The following is a 20445-nucleotide window of genomic DNA, read 5'->3' on the forward strand; positions in this document are numbered from 1 at the left end:
CGCAGCACCGAGGATGCGGCGGAGCGCGGGGCGCGGGGCGCGGGGCGAGGGCGGCCTGCGGCGAGGCGGGCCGGGGGCGAGGGGAACCCAGGCCTCGCTCGCCGGCTCCGCCCCCGGAGCGTCCGCGGCGGCGCGAGGGTTAAGCGCGCGGGGGCGGGGCCGCCTGGAGCCCGGCGCGCCGAGAGCGGCCGCGAGTGGGGAGGGGGCTGCGGCCGGGGGCGGTTCCGGGCGGCGGGGCGGGGGCGGGCGGAGGAAGGGGGCGGGCCCCAGAAGTTGTTGGGCGCTAGGCCGGCTGGCGGGAGGGCGGACGGGCTGCGGGCCGGCGGGCGGAGCGGGCCGGGGCTGGGCAAGTTTGCGCGGCGGCTCGTGAGCGCAGGGTGCGGGGCCCGCCGGCCGCTGCGCGCCCGCTGCCATGGCTTTCCGCAGGAGGACGAAAAGTTACCCGCTCTTCAGCCAGGAGTTCGTCATCCACAACCATGCGGACATCGGCTTCTGCCTGGTGCTCTGCGTCCTCATAGGGCTGATGTTCGAGGTGAGCGAGACTGGGGAGGGGGTGCCCTTTCTCGTGCGCCGCCCGTGGACCCCTGCAGGTCCCCGGGGTCCCCGTCAGAGCTGGGGCGCGGGGTTGCCAGGACGTTATCGGCACCCCCGGCTTTGTACACTGTACCCCCCCCTTGGTCTCCGAGTCAGCCCAGACCGTCCCCCCCCCCCCCCCCCGCCAGCTCTGCGCCTTGCCAGCCATGCCTTACTTTGCCGACCCCCTCGGGCACCCACCGTCTCCTGCAGCTCTCTCTGCAGCCCTGAATCCTAAGCCTGGCCTCGAACCAACCGCAGTGCTGCCACCCTGGCCCAAACAGTGGGGTTTCCTTTCTGGTGTCCGGGAGCCAAGCCCGGAGACTCCCAGACCCGGAGTCATTGCACAACTAACTCCTTCTCCCAAGCTGCGGCTGCCAGCTCTTCTGGGCTTTTCCAGTGGGAGGGACCCCGACCCTTTCCACCTCCCACCTGCTTTTCTGGGTCTTTTGCCTCTTCACGTGTGGCCGTGACCCCATCCCAGCAGTGCCCATCTGCTGTCCTCCTGCCCGCCTCCTACCCCCCCCCTTTTTTTTTTGCCCCTTGCCTAAAAGGCCAGTTTTCATATACCCACTATCACTCTGGATTATTCCTCAGCTCCATCTGTGGTGAACCCAGAGTTTCTCCCTATTACACGGCCAAGAAGAGGGATGGGATACCCTGTGCTTTTAGGGGCAAGATGATTCTCTCAATGCTATGGGGGGTGGGGGGATGGGGCCCTATAACTCTCACTCCTCCCCACCCCCTACTCCTACTCCCACCCCCAGCAATGTGTTGGTGCTAGCCTCACAGAGCAGGGGCTTGTACTAAGCCGGGAGGGGTCAGATCCAGGGGGTCTGGTGGGAAAGACCTAAGAGAGAATGAGAAAAATGTGATACTCAAAAGTGAGAATAACTGGAGGAAAGTGAGCATAATAGGGCATGCTGTGATCTCTCTTGTCACTATCGAGTGACACTCCCCTCACTCTCAGTGTGGTCTCCAATGAGGCAGGGCCTTGTCCTCCTTTCTGGGGAGGGTTGCTTATCTGCTTTCTCGGGAATGGGTTAGGAAGCTGTAACCATTTGTAAACTGCCTTGGAGATGGAGGATTCCTAACGGGCTCATTTCCCCCCATCTCTGTCTCTCGGTCTCGGTGCCCATCCTCTCCACTGTGAGATGACAAGGGTCCTACTTGGCCAGTGGGGCTGCCCTCAAGCTGGGGACATTCTTGTGGTGGCTGAGTCAGGGTTAGCTGTGTGAATGTGCGCTTGGAGGGTCTGTAGGAAATAAACCCGAGGCTCGGGTGGGTCTGCACACCAGCTTTTGGTAGTACTCCTTGACTTCAACCCCTCCTCCCCTCCCTCCCTCCCTCCTACCCCCATAGGTCTCATTGGTATATTGGAAAGGGCTGTATCTATTAGGGTGGTCCCTGGGTCCCGGCCCTTTCTTTGTCACTAGTCTGACTAAAAAAACTAAGCGCAGCCTCAGTTTCCCCATCATTAAAGAGGTTAGCCAAACCTCTTTCTCACTGGGGTTGTTGTAACATCTAACTGAGATCATGTAAGCAACAAAAGCCATGACAGATTCTACAAATATGAAAACAAGTCGCTTGCTCCATGAAGCCCTGTTATTATTTATCCTGATAATAGCTTAACGAGAAATAAGAGAATTTGTTTTGTCCCGCCAATACCCTCTGTCCTGTTTGTATCTATTTGCTGGCCTCCATTCTAAGCGGCCTCCTAGTGCCATGTCACCAGCCTTGGAGGGCGTGGTTGGAAAGACACACGTGACAGCTGTAGACCTCATAGCAGCACGCTCTGCAGCCGGCGGAGTCTCCTGCATGGCCTCTTGGAGGCTGTGCTTCTGGCACTGGTTAAGGTCCATGGTTCTACCTGCTTTATCTTTGCTCAGAAAGAGCTGCCTCGTGTTGGAGCTTGGTACCTCCTGCCGTCCCTGCCTCTAGTCTTGGAAAGTCCTATGGATTAACCTGGCACTCTGTGGGAGTTGAAAAGTGCTAGGAGCCCTTACTCCCAGTACCTCCCAGAAGAGAGAGAGAAAAAAAAACAAAAAACTACAAGAACACTTCCCTCCTCCCCCTCCTGGGATTGGACTGGGGAGTGTGGAAGGGACCTTGGCTGAAGTGCAGGCTTCCTACCTCCCTCATCCTGGAGAACCTTAGACCTACCCCTCTGGGCGTACAGGGCAGGAGCCTCCTTCTCCGGAAGGTGCATTGTGGGATTGCCGGTGTATGCTGGTCCGGGAGAAGGAGGGCTGTGCTGACCCCCCCCTGATGGAGAATGTGCTGGGCACTTAGTAGATCCTCATTGTCTACACCTACCAACTGACTCTCCACCGAGAGAGGTATTTTGAGGGACGTCAGATTTTCGGAACTCTGGTCTCCCGACCAGGTGAGAGCAGACACAGCTCAGTTACTTTTGGGGACCTCAGAGGAACACATGTGGGCATCTTCACATGTGGAGGACAACCAGGGTGGCACCTCATAACCCAGCACAGGACTTACTGGAGGACACTTGGGGTCTTCTGGGTTCTCCCCTGGAGGTGTGGGGTGTGTGTGTCTGTATGTAGGGATTCCTATGGGGGAGGTAACTCCAGCACGTCACACTTATTCCCAGAAGTGAGGACAGAAGGAGGTGGAAAGGGAAGGGGAGACGAGGGAGGAGAGGACAGCAGGCTCTTGGGTTTCTAACTTGGGCACGGCTAGGATTCCTCCATTCAGAAGCCGAGTCAAGAAAACTCATTTATAATTCCTCCCACAAAGAGTCAGTCCCCTGTCCAGTCTCTGCCGGTGAGCTGGGCCCCTCTCCCACCCCGGGCAGCCCAGCCCATGTGTCCTAACTGGTCTCCATGTCATTCCTGCCTGGCCCCTTCCTTCCCCAGCTCACTAGTTAGCGCGCCATCATGTAGAGGGGCTTTCGTTTCTCCCTAGGGACTCCAGGACTTCAGTTCTGTTCCTTGGGAGATGATGACTCCAAAATTCCTTCCCTTGCCATCACTTCCTTTTGGGAACACATACGAAAGGGTGACTTTCCCTCCTCCTTTGGTGTAGTTTTGGGCCATCCTAAGGTTCCTCCCCTTTCCAAGGCTGAGGGTAGGTTCTTTCCCCAGAATTCAGGTTTTCTTTCTGTCCTGCAGGCTGTTTGGAATAGAGCTGTTCTGTGCAGCCACAGCACTTGGCTAAAAAATGTCAGGAATGTGGAGCTTTATTTTCCCCTTCCTTCTCTTCCAGCTTTCTCTTTCTTAACTCTGCTTTCCTGAGAGGTGGTGCAAGGGGAGTTTTCCACTCCACAATTCAGGCCTTCAGTCCTGTCCTAGGGGCAGTGGGGCCTGACAGTCCGTCGGGGTGTGGGCGGCCAGTGGGGTGTGTATGGTGTGTGTCAGATTTAAAAGCAGTCTCTTTCCCCCACCCCCTTTCCCTTGGCTTTCCAATGTCCCTTTGAGTGCCACGTTTCAAACTGAAGCAGGCAGGGAAAGAGAGAAAACTCTCATCAGGGAATGGAGAATGAGCGAGAGGGGGTGCATGGAGCCGGGAGAAAGCCACTAATACATTATCTCTAAACCGTCCTTGTGAGACCCACACGTTGTTTGTTTATTTTAAAGCTCATTTGCAGGCTCTGCTGGCCCTGCAGCAAGGAAATGTTTCTAAAATTCTGGGCCCCGTCATTTGTTTGGTCTGTGATGACTTCAGGGTTTGGGACTGAGAGGAATTTTGGGGTAGTGGCTGGCGTTCGGTTTTTGCTTTGGCGCCAGGTGTGGTCGAGCTACCTTCCTCCAGGAACTACCTTCTTCCCCGCACCAGACTGGCTTGCAGGATGATGTGTTTGCAGCGTGTACAGTGGGAGCCCATTGCGTCACGCCTGTTAGCACGTGGCTTCTGTACACATCCTCCCAGGCATGCCTCTGGGTTTCATAACCCGGAGTGAGGCTGCTGGTCCTTTCTCATCATGTTTGTGTTAAAATGGTCCCGCTTACGTTGTGTTAATACGGGCATCTGTGGACCTGTGTTGTCTATCTTTGACTAAACCTCTAGTGCACTTTTAAAGATGCTCCTTTGCCAGCCTTTGTCGTTCCTGGCTTTATGCATCTTCCCCGCCAACCTCTGACTTGGTCCATTAGTAATGTTCTGGAGAAATTAGTCAGGGGAAACCGGGAAGGGTCGCTGATTCTCCTGGGTGCCCTTGTTCTGTGGTTAGATTTCTGCGTGCATCGCTCGGTGATCTGAGGGAGCAGCAGAGCAGAACTTGGGAACTAGTTTCTCTCCCGGTCAGGCCTCAAGCGTCGCCCTGTCCTGTGGGGTGTAGGGCACATCGGGTTATCCCCAGTTCTCCCCTTGGTACAATGTGCTGTGCAGAGAGGTGGTGGTGTTAATCAGTTAGTGGTGTTTTGACCCAGACTGCAGGATGAAGACCGACACCTGTCTGAATGCCGTGCCCCGTGCCGGCACACAGACACTCAATCAAAGGTCTCCTCAACCATGGTGGTTGTTACTGGCTTCGTTGTTGGGTCTGTGAGTGCACCGTCTACCACCAGAGCGGCTGGTGGGGGGCCCCGGCTGTATTTCATGTTAGATGTGACCTGCTTTGCCATGAGGCCTGCCCCCCCGCCCCCCGCCCCCCCGCCCCTCCAGTTCCCCAGTGCTAACCCTCTGCTTTCCGAAGGGTGCAGTTGTTCTACGCTGGGCCCCTCTTTTCCCCAGGGAGCCCGTGGTGTGGTTGCTCCCCATCTGTTTCCTCTGCCATCGTCTTATTTGAACCCCGGCTGTGGACGCTGGAGGGTCTTAGTGTGGCCACTGTCAGCTGTGCAGAGGAAGAAACACCACGAGGAGGCTGCCTCGCAAGCTGAACAAGGGCCACTTTTCTCCTGCTCCCTCTGTTGTCTGAACCCTCCATGCTCGGTTCTCGGGGGCACTGTCCAGACGGGTCGCAACAGAGCGCCTCAGTCCTGACTGTTTGCAGAGGAGCGTGTGTTGCTATGGTGAAAACTTCACTCTGGCAGGCATGCGCTCCTTTTTGATCTGCTTCGTCGTGGGCAGGGGCCCCAGAAATCACTCTGTGGCATAGCTGATGTACCTCCCGTTCCCACCCTGATAAATGACGAAGCCAGAGGGTTGATAAGACTGGATTAGAGTTTCCAAACTACAGAAGTGCTTTCTAATGAGTGAGCGCACTATTAGCAGGCTTTGGTGGGAAACTTTCCTGATGTTATCTCTCAACCTTTTTATCCAGCGCTGTGTATCTGGTATCCATTGGTACCTAATGGTTAAAGAAAGGAAAAGAAAACGGTAAAACGACTAACGTGGCTCCGGACACAGCTTCTTATTTCACGAGCAGACCTTTATCTGTTATACAGGCTAATGCTTCGCCTTGATTTACCTCCGCTGTCTCAAATGTTCCCCTATAGAAGAGAAGCAAACCTAACTTAGTCACAGCTGGTTAATGTTGTGAGTTAACTGTGTGGCTTAAAGAGCTTTGCAAGAGGCTTTTCTGGGTAATGGAGGTTCCTTTGATTTTCAGCAGAGGAAGTGTAGCAGATTGTGAGTGGGGGGCTCTGAGTCCTCTAGAGCCCCCCCCCCCGCCGCCCCCCAGAGAGTCTATGGGAGCCCAGGGTTAGGTGAGGCGCCGTTCTGTGGCTCTCCACCCAAGCCACGTTGCCTCTTGACAGCTTCCCTCGTTTGTCTTACGGGGTTGGCAACACTTCACATCTGCGAAATGCTTTACTAGCTTCACCCTGTAATCTGGATGGTTTATGGGGGTTGTCATACCCATCCAGAGCCTGGCTTCTAGAGGAGAGACTTGGCTAAGGACCATCCGCTCTGAGTTAGAGTCGGAGCCAAAATAAGAATTCAGCTACGTCTGGCTCACATTTACAGCTCAGCCCTGGTGCTTCCCCGAATGGGGCGTCTACGGAATGTAGCCACAGGCTGCTTTATTTTTCTTTGTCTGAGTGGATACTGTTTATTACCTGGAAGTAATGTCTGCGGGTCATTGTTCCACTTGGAGGCTTTTCTGCCTGGAACAGTCATTGAAATTTGCATCTCCCTGAAAGGGACTACAGGGAATGACCCAAGTGTGTGTATCACATGTGAACATAGGCAAATGGGCAGAGGCTTTACCAACTGTTAAAGTTACCCTGTTATTAGTCAACATCTGTGTGGGAATGGCTGCCTCTGGCTGTTTTATTTTCACTGCCCTTATCATCAAGATACTATTGTGGATAGCTCAAGAGCATAATATGGTCCTCCTAGTTTTACATGTTTAAGGGAAACCTAGAAGAGAAAAATACGACCTCCCTCCCCCCGCCCCCCCTGCTCCCCAGGTTGAGAGATTTGCCCAGGACAGTAGAATGAGTTTTTTGCAAACATGGGGCTTGAACCCACATCTTCAGTGCATTTTCTACACACCTGCCCACTGGAATTCTAGACTCTATCTTTAAATGCCAGTGTAAGTGTAGAAGCCTCGAAAATGAATTATCTTCCTTAAGTGTGCTGCGTTCATTTATTTGGCTGCTGTTCATTGATTGCCTGCTGTGTGCCTGTGTTGATCTCAGAATGCAGATGAATAAGGTGGGGTCCTTGTTCTCGAAGAGGTCACAGTGTGGTAGCTTAAAGCTAATAAACTATTTGTGGATGGGAATCAGGTCTTGATGTAAGTGGCAGGTGCAACTTACAGACTTACAGACCATTGGGCCTTAACCTCAAGCTATTGCTATTGGAGGAAAGGGGGTGGTTTATAGAACTGAGACCTAACACCCTGAATGTGGGGTTGTCAGTAGTCAGAGGACAAGAGTGGTGGTCACTCCTAGAAGTTTAGTGAAGCACAGCTGGTACTCTTGTACTTGACAGCTTTGTGAATAAGTGAACTGACCAAAGGCAGTGTGTGTGTGTGTGTGTGTGTGTGTGTGCGTGCGTGTGCGTGCATGTGTGTGCTCCTGCACACAGGTGCAATTTCTAGTATTTAGGAGGCCTTCATTGCTTCAAACCTTGGTTGAAGGTAGGAGAACTCTTAAGATTGTTGCCATCAAACTCCAGCATGATCTGTAATGTTCCTTTTGGGCTGGTGGAGGTGACGATCGCACCTGGGGTGAGAAGGACAGAATCCTCTGAGCCTAATTGCCCTGCCTTTGAAGTAGGGAGAGAGTTTCTTAATAAAGCTCCTGAATTTTGCAAGGGCAGAGTATTATTAGTTTAATGAGTTTGTTCCTTCATGTTTATTATAAATGTGTAGATACTCTCTTTTTATAGAGACTTTTTAGTGACTCACCCCCCTTTGGAAGACTTCTGTGGCTTTTGGGGAGGGAGAAGGGTGTGCCTACCTCAGGATGAAGGGTAGAGATCTCGTTTTTACAAACTTCCCCTCCCTCCTCTGTTGACCTCCCTGCTTGCTTTGAGGAAGGCCTAGGACCATGTTAGTTAGTTAACACGTGTTTGCAGTCTGGTTTGTGTGCCCGCAAAGACAGCCTTGAGAGTCCGTGAGAATGTAGAATGTGGCCCCGGGTTTAGCGATGCCAGGGGTGTCTTATCAGCTTCTTTTCCGGAAGGTTAAGCACAGTCTGGGAGCTCCTGACCTGGAGGAGCATTCCTTGGATAAACAGGCCTTCCCTCCACAATTCTTGGAGTCCTGCAGGAAATCACACAGGCCTGCCTCACAATGCCTGGTTTCCTGCTGAGAATTCCTCTGAATTGGGAGCTGAATTGAACTTTTTAGCCCTAACACTTCTAGAGTTTTGAGTGTGTTTAGTTTGTATTCTGACTTTGTTCTGGAATAACTTTTTTTTTTTTTAGAGAGCGGCGGGGGGGGGGGGGGGGGCGGGGGGGGGGCGGGGGGGGGGGAGAGAGAAACATCAATGATGAGAGAGAATCATTGATCGGCTGCCTCCTGCATGCCCCAAACTGGGGATGGAGCTTGCAACCCAGGTATATGCCCTGACCGGGAATCAAACTGTGACCTCCTGGTTCATAAGTTGACACTCTACCACTGAGCCATGTTGGCTGGGCTGTATTGGACCAACTTTTGACCTCAATGGGCAAGGACTAACTAGTTTGTATGGATTTTCTGACTGTTGTTTGGAAGAGGGATGTTGAGGTGGAAAGGGATGATGGATAGCTAATTTTTTATTTAATTGCAGTTTGAACTCTGGTTTGGCATGAAGTGTGAACTTGTGCTCCTCACCAGGGTCTTCGAGGCATGAGCTGCGGCCTGGGCAGGGAGGCGTGTGGTGGCCGGAGCGAGGGCGGGGGCTTGGGAGACTTTGTTCTGCCCCAGGCTCTGCCACTAAGTAACTGTGTGTCTCACACCAGCCTCTGTACCTCTTGCCCCCATTTGCTTCCTAAGGGTGTCAGTGTCCTGTGGCTCAGTTACGCCTTCTTAGCCTGGGTGTGCAGACCAGGGCTGGACAATGGATATAACACTTAAGTTGCTACTCTGAAGTTGGGAGCAAAGGGAAGGAGGCACCCTCCCCCCAGCCACAGAGATTTAGGCTGAGTCAGAAGAAAGCTGCACCTCTATTGGGTTCGTGTCTCAACTTCAACTTTTGGTTTCATTTCTTATTTGAGTTGAAGTCAGTTTCTAGCCTAAATTTGGGTTTGACATACAATACAGCTCAGCGGAACCAGTGATGGGGAAGGGGGAAAAATCATATAATTAGAAAGGAACCGTCGAGGGTGGGCGAGGGGGTCGGCTCGGTTTGTGGCTTCCATGTCGGAGGCCCTATGGCCTCTGCAGGGCTGACCAGGGGACCCAGGATGAGCCAGAAGAGGTCACTGCCCTGGGCACCATGGCCCATGCTTTCTGCTCTGCCCAGTCAGGTTTTATCATACCAGTTCTCTGAATGTGGTCTGGGGCCCTGGGTTTGAGCATAGTTCCATATTCAACGATATATATTCCCATCACACACACATGCTTTTATCTGTGGCTTATTATTTTCATTTTCCAGATCAATAGGGTGAATCCAGTGTCTGAAACCTGACCTGTGACCTGCCATCCCCAAGCCCCACACTCAACAGTGCTCCTAAGGCTTTGCCTGGCCAACTCATACTGTGGCTTCTACAAGCTCCCACTTCATCTGGAAGGCCTCTTTAACCGACCAAATGGCATGCTTTCTTCCTCAACATTGTGAGAATGAATTTAAAACAGTACATGCTGAGAGGAGATGCATCAGTTCTTAATTACATTTTTCCAAAGCCTAGTTTCAAGTGGGAGTTATCCATTATGTTGAACACGCCACAGTTTCGACTCACCCAGAGCAGTCTTCACCTGTGCCATCGAATAGGCAGCTACTAGCCACATTTGACTATTTAAATGTAAATGCATTAAAATGAAATGGAATTAGAAATCCAGTTCCTCAGTCACACTAGCCACATTTCAGGTGCTCAGTAGCGTAGATAATAGAATACTTCCATCAACACAGAAAGTTCCATTGGACCCTGCTGGTCTACACATTGCTTTCTGAGTTAGGGATCCTTGCGGCATGGTTCTGTCGGGGAACCATTAGAGGCCATGGATCACAGTGGCAAAGGCTGTGGCCCTGGAGCCAAGTTTAGATTCTGGTTTGCCATGTCCTAGCAGTGTCATCTTGGTCAATTATGTAACCTCTCTATGCCACAGTTTCCTCATCAGTAAAGTGGGGATCATAATATGTCATAGAGTAGTTGAGAGGATTAGAAAGGTTAATACAAAACATGTTAGAAGTGTTCGTACAAATACAGCATTTCAAAGAAGGCCTGGTACAGGTTCAGAGCCCAGGACCTATTGTTCTTACTGCATTTGAAAGGGTTGGAGTGACTCCTCGACTACATGAACCGCCCTTTGTGGCTGCCCATCCATTTGGAACATAACTGAGAAACGGATGCAAAGGGGAGGTTCCGGAGCAGCCAGACAATGGCCCTAAACCTGTGCCCTGATGCTGTGAGGCCACACCTAGGTTAGTCTCCCACACCTTTGCTCAAAGCCCACCTACATTTCCTTATGTGGTGTTATATGAGGCTTGGTTATCTGGTTCCCAAGGTTACAGAAGAAAGAATAAGTTAATACAGAAGTAGTGCTGGGGTAGGTAGATGGGTGGTAGCTGACAGCTGGGAGGGCTATTCATTATTAAATACTTAAAAATCGTAAGAAATGAAAAAGCAGGAAAGCAGGTGTCAGAATATGAGCAAACAGTGTCAGTAGATTTTGAGGTTATTATGATAGACTAGTACAGTGTTTGATTTTTATGTTTCATGAAAAAGTAAAGGTATGCAGTATACTCAGAAAGATTTTTAGGAAGATTTCCATCCATAGTGATTAATGTTAAAGTTTTAAAACCTTTAAATATCCAGCCCCAGAAATTTATGGCAGGCCACCATTACAGAGCCCCCGAAAAGAAGGTAAAGTTGGTCTGCTATGCATTGTACCCAAGAAATGTGAAAGAAACATTTTTTTTTTTACTTTCTTATCCAGTCTGGGAAATATATTCATTCAACACTATTCAGACACTCGGCCATTCAATTTTCTTCTTTTAAAATCATTCAGTAAATATAGGTGCTCCGTGCAAGTGTATTTCAGACTCTAAAATCTGAAATGGAAGCCAGCTACCATGTTTGTCAACATGAGTTGTATTGCTGTGGTCATTTTTGGAGTTCCAAAACAAAGATAATGAGGCATTTCTCAACCAGTGTTCCTTGAGTGTCTTTGGGTTCATGTACTTCAGATCGTCACTGACCACTGACGACACCTTTAGCCTACAGCTGTGGCTCAAGGGATACGAGTCTGAGTTGATTCTAATCTTTTGCCTCCTCATTCTATAAATATTGATTAAACAGTGCTTTTGTGCGAGGCATTGTTCTAGCTTCTGGGAACATAGGAAAAGGAAACGGTCCCCAATTACAGGGAACAACCTTACCAACTAGCAAGGGAGACATACAGCAGGACACAGGAGAGTGACTTGACGATGAGTACTCCAGTTGGGCTGCCAGGCTGGTGTTCTGGGTCCAGCACACAGTGGTGCTCACTGAGTAGCTGTCTGCTGGAGCGGGTGCTTTGGGAACGTGGCGGAGGGGCTCCTAGCTCAGAGTAGGGGTGTGATGGATGCTGGCTAAGGCCAGGGAGAGAAGAGGGTGCGGGATGGCTCTAGACAGAGTGTCAGCTGGTCCTTGTGAAAACAGAGAGGTGAAGGGGGCTGGGGCTGGTGTGCAGCACTAGGGTACTCAGCGGGCTGGGTCATAGGAGGCTCTGGAGGTGGGCGAAGGGGGAGGAGAGGGAAAGAAGAGGAAGGGCCAGGTCACGGAGGGCCTTGCAGGTCGTGCCAAGGAGTTGGGCTTTATCCTGGAGGTAATGGGGAGGGAATTTTGGACAGAAAAGTGACATGACAAGTTTGCTCTGGAGACCGTGAGATGGGACAGCAGTGTGGTCGGGAAACTGTGGCGAGGATCCACATAACTCTCCCCACTCCCAATTTTAGTTTCTACCCCCCAACCAGAAAGTACGCCCAGAGACCCCATCCAGGAATTCTCCGGTGTGGATTCAGAGACTGCTGGCACTGCAAGGCCTCCTCCCCACGCCGACAAGGCAGGCGGCACAGCCGAGCAGCAAGGCAAGTTAACGCTGGAGAGAGAAAGAGCTTTTCCTCAGACCTGTGGTCACTCTGAGGGTGTGTAGTGAGGCAGTGTTGCCCTTGCACATGCATATCATTTTGTTTTACCATGTTGTGTTGCCTTTGTGTGACTTTAGCCTTTGAACGTATTTAAAATGTATTTTTTGCATCTAATATGATTTTACATTTTTTAATAAGTAGGGCCTCAGCTAGATGGAATATCTTTTTCTCCACCTTTTAAAAAATCATCATCCAAGGATACGTTTTCATTGATTTTAGGGAGACTGGGTGTTGGGGGAGAGAAAGAGAGAGAGAAAGAAAGAAACATCGATCGGTTGCCTCCTGTATGCACCGCAACCAGGGATCGAACCTGAAACCTAGGTATGTGCCCTTACTTGGAATTGAACCTGTAACCGTCTTGGTGTATGGGATGCTGCTCCAGCCAACTGAGCCACACTAGCCAGGGCTTCACCTTTTGTATATATATATGCCATATAGAGGCTTGTATCCAAGTACCGTGGTCTTACCAGAGGAAGCTGGTTTGGTTTCAGTGTTCAGAGGAGGTCGGGGGGTGGGAGTGGGGGGCTTCTTTCCTGGAGGCCTTTCTAGGGATAGGTGGGGATGAGGAGGGACCCCAGGGACTGGCTGGTGGACAGAGTCATGTAGATGGTTCCTGAACCTTCCCTCCTCTTTCTTGCCTCCCTGCTATGGCCTGTGTAGCAATTATTACATAGTTAGCAAGCCCTCACTATGTGCTAGGGACTGCCCATATTTCGTCAGGGAGTGCCTGACTGGGGTGTCCGTAAAGAATTCTTTGAGGTGTGCTTGACAAAATGTGGACTAGCTGATCTCTCATGTGCTTTCGTCTCTAAACTTCTGGCAAATCCCTGGAAACAGATGCAGTGAGGTTTCCCCTTGGCTGATTTCTAGCACCCTTGCTGGACACCCAGGGGGTCTTTTTTAAATATATATATATATATATATATATTTATTGATTTCAGAGAGGAAGGGAGATGGAGAGAGAGAGAGAAACATCAATGATGAAAGAGAATCATTGATTGGCTGCTTTCTGCATGCTCCCTACTGGGGTTCGAGCCCGCAACCTGGCATGTGCCCTTGACTGGAATCAAATCCGGGACCCTTCAGTCTGCAGGCTGACACTCTGTCCCCTGAGCAAAACGAGCTGGGGCGAGGGGGTCTTCATACCAAGTCCTGCTGGTGATCAGCCACGATTTCATTAGACACCCTCTGCCCTGTGAGTGGCTGTAGTTTACATCGCCTCCAGAAGAAGGAATAAAACAAGTGCACAGTCAGCACAGAAACCCACAGTCTCCCTTGCCTCGTCCCTCACATCTGGTTGCTGTGCCCCACCTGAACGGTTATGGTGGATCGGAGCCTGGTCCTCAGCCTCTTGCCGCTCTCTAGTCCCTCTTTCCCATCGCTACCCCTGACGGCCCTCAGACACAGAGCTGAGCATGGGTCTCCCTGACTTCAAATCCTTCCAAGCTGCCCTCCTACAGTCTGGGCTGCTCAGCATGGCATTCAAGGCTCCCCTCAGCCTGACCAGGCTTGGTCATCTGCACCTGACTCAGGCCCTGCCCCTTGTCCTGACCCCTCATCACACACCATCTACCTGTGGTTCCTGAACCTTCCCTCCTCTTTCTTGCCTCCTGCTATTGTTCCTGCCCCACCCCCAAGGCTTTCCCTTTTCCATCTAACTTCTCGTTTCATGCCCACCTCTGCTACTATATAGTCACCCCCTGCTCAGAATGCTTTCCCTGGCTCTTCTTCCCAAACAGAGCTCATTCCTGCTTTCTGCCTGTCTCTGTGTGTCTCTTGTTTATTCATTCAGCCAGACTTAGACTGAGCATTTGCTCTCTGCCAAGCACTGTTCTTGGGGCTAGGGTAAAGGACGAAAAGGGGAAGGTTCTACCATCACGGAGCCCAGAGTCCCTGGGGCGGTGACAGTGCCATTACTGCTCTTCTGTGTAGGAGGTGCAGTGTGAGGGTCGGGGAAGGGAGCATAACCCCCCTGGGGCCTCAGGGGCAGTTCATTTTAAAAAGGAGATGGTTGGGCTGGGACTGGACCTGAGGGGCATTGGCCAGGCCGATGTGCAGTGAGAGGACATGTGTAAAGGACAGAGATGTGTGTGTGGTGTGTGTGCAGTACGTGGCTCCGTGTTGTCAAAGTAGAGGGGGGCAGGGGGGATAGGTTTAAGGAAGAAAGCGATGGAACTTGAATCCTGAATGTCAGGAAGGGTTGGGGCCACGGAGGCCCAATTTCAAAAGTTTGGATTTGTTCCTAAGCTGAGGCAGTCAGGAGCCCTTGAAAATGTCTGAGCACAGGCGTGACTCGATTAGGTTTGTACTAGGAAGGCCACAGGCACTAGGGCCGAGGCTGGCTCCTTTGCACTTGCTGTGAGCCCTCCCAAAGGAAGGGTGCTTCCCATTTTCTTGGTGTCATCCTCTCGGTGCCTGACACATAGTTGGTATGAACTGATTGAGGATAGTCCAGTGAACACACAGGATAGTGTCTTGAGTCACCTTTCTGCTGCTGCTGCTGGCCATTTGCAGGTTCTCTATGCACATCTCTTCTGGGCTCTCAGGTAACCGGGAAGAGATGCGTGTGAGCACATTAGGAATGCTGGCCCCTTTAGCATGTGCATGCAGATAGAGAACCCATTATCACAGCCTTTTAAAGCTTAAAGAAGTAGTTTTTTGAATAGGTAATCTTTGGCAGTACAGTCACATTGTTCAAAAAATCAAAATCATATAAAAAGAACACACTGAGAATTGTTCCCTCCCCAGCTCTTCTCATCCAGCTCCCCTCTCCTGCCCCCCATAACCACTTTTATGAACTTTTTTTCCAACCTTCTTGGGCTTATTTATGAAAATACAAGCAGCTATAAATATATGATGGATTTTATATATATACGCGCGCGCGTGTGTGTGTGTGTGTGTGTGTGTGTGTGTGTGTGTGTGTATTCCTGCCCCCTTTCTTAGCCAAATGAAGTATTAGCTACACTGTTCAGCACCTTGCCTTTTTCGGTTAACAAAGCATCCCAGAGATCTTTCCATGTCAGTACACAGAATGTCCTCATTTGTGTCAAGGTTGCATAGTCTCCCATTGTGCAGGTTCACTGTGATTCGCTTAAACAGTCCCCTTCGATGAGCTCTTGGGCTGGTTCAGTGTTTTGCTCTTACAAACAACGCCACGATGAATAGCTTGGTGTGCGCGTCACTTTGTACCTATGCAGGCGTACCTTGTAGCATATTTTCCCAAAAGGTCAGGATGGTTGGGTCCAAGGGTAAGCGCCTTTGTATTTTTGATAGATACTGACAAATTGTCTTTGTCCTTTTAAAATGCCATGTTGAAACCAAGCAGTCAGTTAGCCGTGGACTATGTCACGCATCCACGAAGATACACACTTGTATACTGAGAGCTGTACCATCGTCTGCATCGAGCCGTTGGGTTCTCAGCATCTAGCACGGTGCCCCATGCAGTAGGAGTCCAATACTTGTTGGATGTTTAAAATGACATTGTTGGCACGTTTGGATAACTGGGCTCTTCCCCACTGAGTGGTCATCTTTCAGCCCCTCCATGATGTTTCTCTCATACAAATCCTTCCTTCGGGACACTCTCCTGTTTTTCACTTGGTCGCTGCTCCTTGTTCCTCGGGTCACAGACCAGTTTTTCTGGAAAGCCTTCCTTTGCCACTGGACAGTACTGACTCTGCCTCAGCACCCCAAATTCCCTGTGCTTCCCTGACACAATGCTTAGTGCCCCCACCTCAGTGGAGTGTGGCCGTGCCACTCTTCACGGCTTGACCCTAGGGCAGGGAAGGTCTTGCTCACCATGTGTCTCCAGCACCCAGCACAGCACTTGGCCTTCTGGTGGTTCTCATGTTGTATTCTTTCAGTAAATAAGCGGTAAAGTAGAATTGCTAGTTGACAATTTTTCCATATTTAACTGAGAAATAATTCATCCATCATAAAATCCACTTAGATTATACATTTCAGTGGTTTTTAATATAATTCCAGAATATTTCCATCATCCCCCCCCCAAAAGCAGTCAGCAGTCACTTCCCATTGCTCCCCCACTCCCCAACCACTAATCTCCTTTCTGTCTCTTTGGATCTGCCTATTATGGACAGTTCAGGTAAATAGAATCATAAAATATGTGGACTTTTGTGACTGCCTTCTTTCACTTGGCATAATGTTTTCAAGGGTCATCTGTGTCGTAGCATATACAGTACTTCATTCCTTTTTATGACTGAGTAATATTCCACTGCATGCCAGTGCCCCGGTTTGTTTATCCGTTCACCAGCTGACGGACATTCGGGTTGCTTCCACCACACTACATGGATGACACAGCTGTGAACATTCACGTGCACACTTTTGTGTGGACATCATATTTTCAATTCTACCTGTGAGTAGAATTGCGGGGCCACCAAACATTTTTCATATGGGAAAGGAGCCAGCATCGAAACAATATCGAACAGTTTGTCTTTTTGATCTGAGACTTATATCTCAGGGCCAGCAACGCCAATATTGCTCTTTATTATCCAGGCTTCACACAATAGTGCTGGCTCTGGAGACTGTGGCCTCATAATCATCTGTGACTTAGAGGTCAACATTGTCAGAGTTTATGCAACAGAATTTACTGAATTTTTACCACGGGCACTATACTAGCTCTGTGGAGATGCCAAAATATCCAGGACACAGCTCTTGCCCTGAAGTTGTCATTCCTTTGAAACAGCCTAAATAGCCATCTGTATTGAACCAATTAAGTATGGTACAGCCACACAGTAGAATACTTTAGAGCAGTTGAAAAGAGGATCAAGTCAATATGTATTGACATAGACTGATGTCTGAGAGAAAAATAGGTTATAGATTAGTATGTATGGGACGAGCCCATTTTAATAAAAACATTTGTTTGTATATGCTCAGGCAAAACCTGGGAAGATCACAACAGCCTGTCAACATTGTTTCTAGGAGGTAGGCATGGAAGGCTTTAGCTTTCAACATATGTTCCCCTTAAACATTTTTACGCTAGGTCTGCATAGCATTTAAATTCCCTTAGGTCCCCCAATTCTGTTTCAGAAAAAAAGGAATGTGAGATAAGAATTGTATCTGAATCACTAGATACCAACATGAGATATAATACTACATATCAGCACATGACTAAATGCCAAATAAGTTTATGGTTAATGTAGAAATCTTCCAAGCTGTGTAAGCCCAGCGGTGAGAGAGCTTTTGGGGAAGCTCATGAAAGAAGAGTGCGTCTTGGCTTGGACCTTAAGGGATTGTAACATTTATACTGCACTTCAGAGTTTATAGAGTGAAAGATGACACGTGTATTGCGTTCTTACCTGGTGCAGAGCACTGTAATAAACACCTTACCTATATTCTCTCTTTCAGTCCTCACAGCGGGATAGATATGATGATTTCTCCCATTTTACAGCTGAGAGAGCTGAGATTTAGAAAGACTAATCTGACCAGTCTCCCCTCGCTCTTAAATGCCAGTGGCAGGACTCAAAGCCTTTCTGACGTCAGAGTCCGAGTCCTATACTCCATTTTAATGGGAGGAAGACTAAGGCCTGAAGAATTCAAATATCTTGCCCGAGACCACACCACTAGTAAATTGGGGAGCCAGAATCTGAACTCAGGATATTCCAAGTAATCCGTCATGTCCGTTACACTGTTTCCTGACCCGAGTTCCAGGCAGTGGACATCCCGGGGGTGGTAATGGGAGGCTGGGAAGCTCTGGGTCAGAGCGGTATGTGAAACTTCCTACCACACCCCCTTTCTTGAAGATCATGTAAATTTACCAGGGTAGTGTCCAGTGTTTCTCAGATTTACCTGACCATCTCTTTCAAGGGTATTAGTAACATCCCACAGATCTCACTTTGTGAAATGCAACCTCCGTGCTTATATAAGGAGGCGCGAGTGAAGGTGGGTTCCCGAACAGCTTCCTGTCTCTCCTTAGTAGGTAAGAGTGTAAGAGTGTGGGCCCTAAGGCTCAGGTTGGAAGACTGTGAGGAAGGTTGTACTTGTTGGAACTATTGAGTGGAGTTTCCTGGATGGATTTGGGGCCTCATGTCTAACCATCTGCACATTTTTCTGGCTCTTCCTGGAAGAGACTTTCTGGAGGTCACTTTGCTAAGTTCTACCTGGAAAAACCTACTATCATATTCGCCATCTCTGTGACTTGTCTCAGTGAGTCATGGTTCTCTATTGATAACAGTTTCATAATTCAGCCCTTCCCCACACTTGTTTTTTTTTTTTAAATATGATGTTATTGATCTTTAGAGAGAGGAATGGAGAGGGATAGAGAAATTGAAATATCAATGAGAGAGAAACATCATGGATAGGCTGCCTCCTGCACACCCCCTGCTGAGGATTAAGCCTGAAATCCCGGCATGTGCCCTGACCAGAAATCAAACCAATGACCTCTTGGTTCATGGGCTGATGTGCTCAACCACTGAGCCACACCAGCTGGGCCCCCACAGCCCTTACATGCAAATTACTCAACCCATACTTCACCAAATTTCACATAGTGAACATTAGAAGTTTCCAAGTGTCACCACCTTTTTTCCCCCTGTAATATGTGCTATTTTTTTGAGTGTCGTAAAATATACATAACATCAAATTTAGTATCTTAACCATTTTTAAGTGTACAGTTCAGTACTATCAAGTACATTCACATTATTCCTGCGATCAATCTTCAGAACTCTTTTAAATTCATTCCATAAACATTTATTGAACACCTCCTCCATGGGACCTGGAGATGATTAATGTATGCTCCCTGCTCAGGCTGACAGGGAAGATGGATAAGAAAATCAGTGGTTACGTCAGTGTGGCCTGAGTTGTGAGGTGCCCCTTACGGGACTGGATCTGGATCCCAGGGGGACTTCTGCCCTCCGGATGGGACACCATCCCCACCCATGCTGGGGCTCCTTCTCTTTTGGCTTCTTGCTGCTTGTTCCTCACCCTGTCACTCCCTGGAGTAGCTGTGCCACCTCTGCTCTCCAGCCCAGGGAGAAGTCTGGATTTTGCCCACGTGAGAGCCAAGCTCTGTAGCTGCTCCCACGTGGCCTGGGGCGGGGGCAGGGTGGGAAACGGGCGCTGCTGCCAAACCCAGGACTTCACCAAACCCCAAATCAACCGTTTGCCCAAATATAGTATCCTAGACCTTCCACTCGTCATGTTTAAGCTAAATATACTGTCCCTGAGCCTGCAAGCTCAGCTTCCTCCAGGAATGCCTGCCTTCTGTGATTCTTCCTAAGTGCCTTTGGTCCGTTTTACTTCTAAAAAAATGACCACGGTGACGTGGCCGAAGTCCCAGACTAGGGGCATATGTAAAACTAAACAGCTTGGAGAGGACTGGCTCCCTGTCTCACTTGGTTTTCTGCATTTCCATGGAGATCTCTTGAAAGTGAAAGACAGCGTGGCATTCTTGTGTAGTACATAGAGCTCCTTATAGAGAAGACGGTTTATTATGATGATTAACTCGCAGGACCTCTTTCTCCTGAAAAACAGACTGCAGACTTGAGGCCTTAGTCATCTGGATGTGTACCCTGATTCTCCATCTCCCGGTGCCAGAGTGTGCTGGGCTTATAAATCCTGGGAAGCGTGTAAGGGCTGGGAGCAGGCTTGGAATTCAGATTGCCTGGTTGCAGACATATATCTTATAGATCCTTACTAGATAACCGTGTCCCAAGTTTTTTGCTCAGCAAAATGGGAATGAAAACAGTTGTGCCTTTTTCATTGCATTTTTGGAAGGATCCAGTGATAATGCATGTACATCACTTTCCACAGAGCTCGGCATCCCGTAAGGACTCCATCGATGTTAGTTACTCATGAATGTTAATGAATTAATTGCATGACTATTGCAGCCATCATTGGGCTGCCATTTTTTCTGTGCCTCTCATTTTCATGCTGTAGTTCTATGGAGTCTGTATATCCATCTCGCACCAGGTACACCTTTTACACTCACACATTGTGTCTGGGCCACCAAGACCATTAAGCGAAGTGCAGGTGGAGTTCATTTGCTGAAAGCTTCTCCTTGGGGAGCTCCGAGCCTGAGCCCCGCCCACGGTTCTCCCCATGAATGCCCACCCTCAGGGGCCTCTCACCCGTTCCCTGTCTCAAAGACCAAGTGGCTTCAGTACTGCTGTCTTCCTTCCCCACTTGGAAGAAAACTATGACATTAAAATAAGTGAAGATCAACCGCTTGAAATGTTTTACCCTGACCTCATTGTCATTGCATTTTTTAAAATAATGGGGATTTTTGCATTTTACAGGTTAT

The 20445-nt window shown here is 49.6% G+C and overlaps 1 protein-coding gene across 2 annotated transcripts in view; it reads left to right on the forward strand.

Moving 5' to 3' along the window:
- Positions 1-277: 277 nt before the first annotated feature.
- TRAM2 (translocation associated membrane protein 2) overlaps positions 278-20445 on the forward strand; it is a 77866-nt gene continuing 57698 nt past the window's right edge. For both annotated transcript variants that reach the window (XM_079780978.1, XM_079780977.1), the window contains exon 1: positions 278-532. In XM_079780978.1, the coding sequence (XP_079637104.1) occupies positions 413-532 (120 nt within the window). In that variant the 5' untranslated portion in view covers positions 278-412. The remainder of the gene's footprint in view (positions 533-20445) is intronic.

Source organism: Cnephaeus nilssonii (assembly GCF_951640355.1).
Source record: "Cnephaeus nilssonii genome assembly, chromosome: 9".
Classification (NCBI taxonomy): Eukaryota; Metazoa; Chordata; class Mammalia; order Chiroptera; family Vespertilionidae; genus Cnephaeus; species Cnephaeus nilssonii.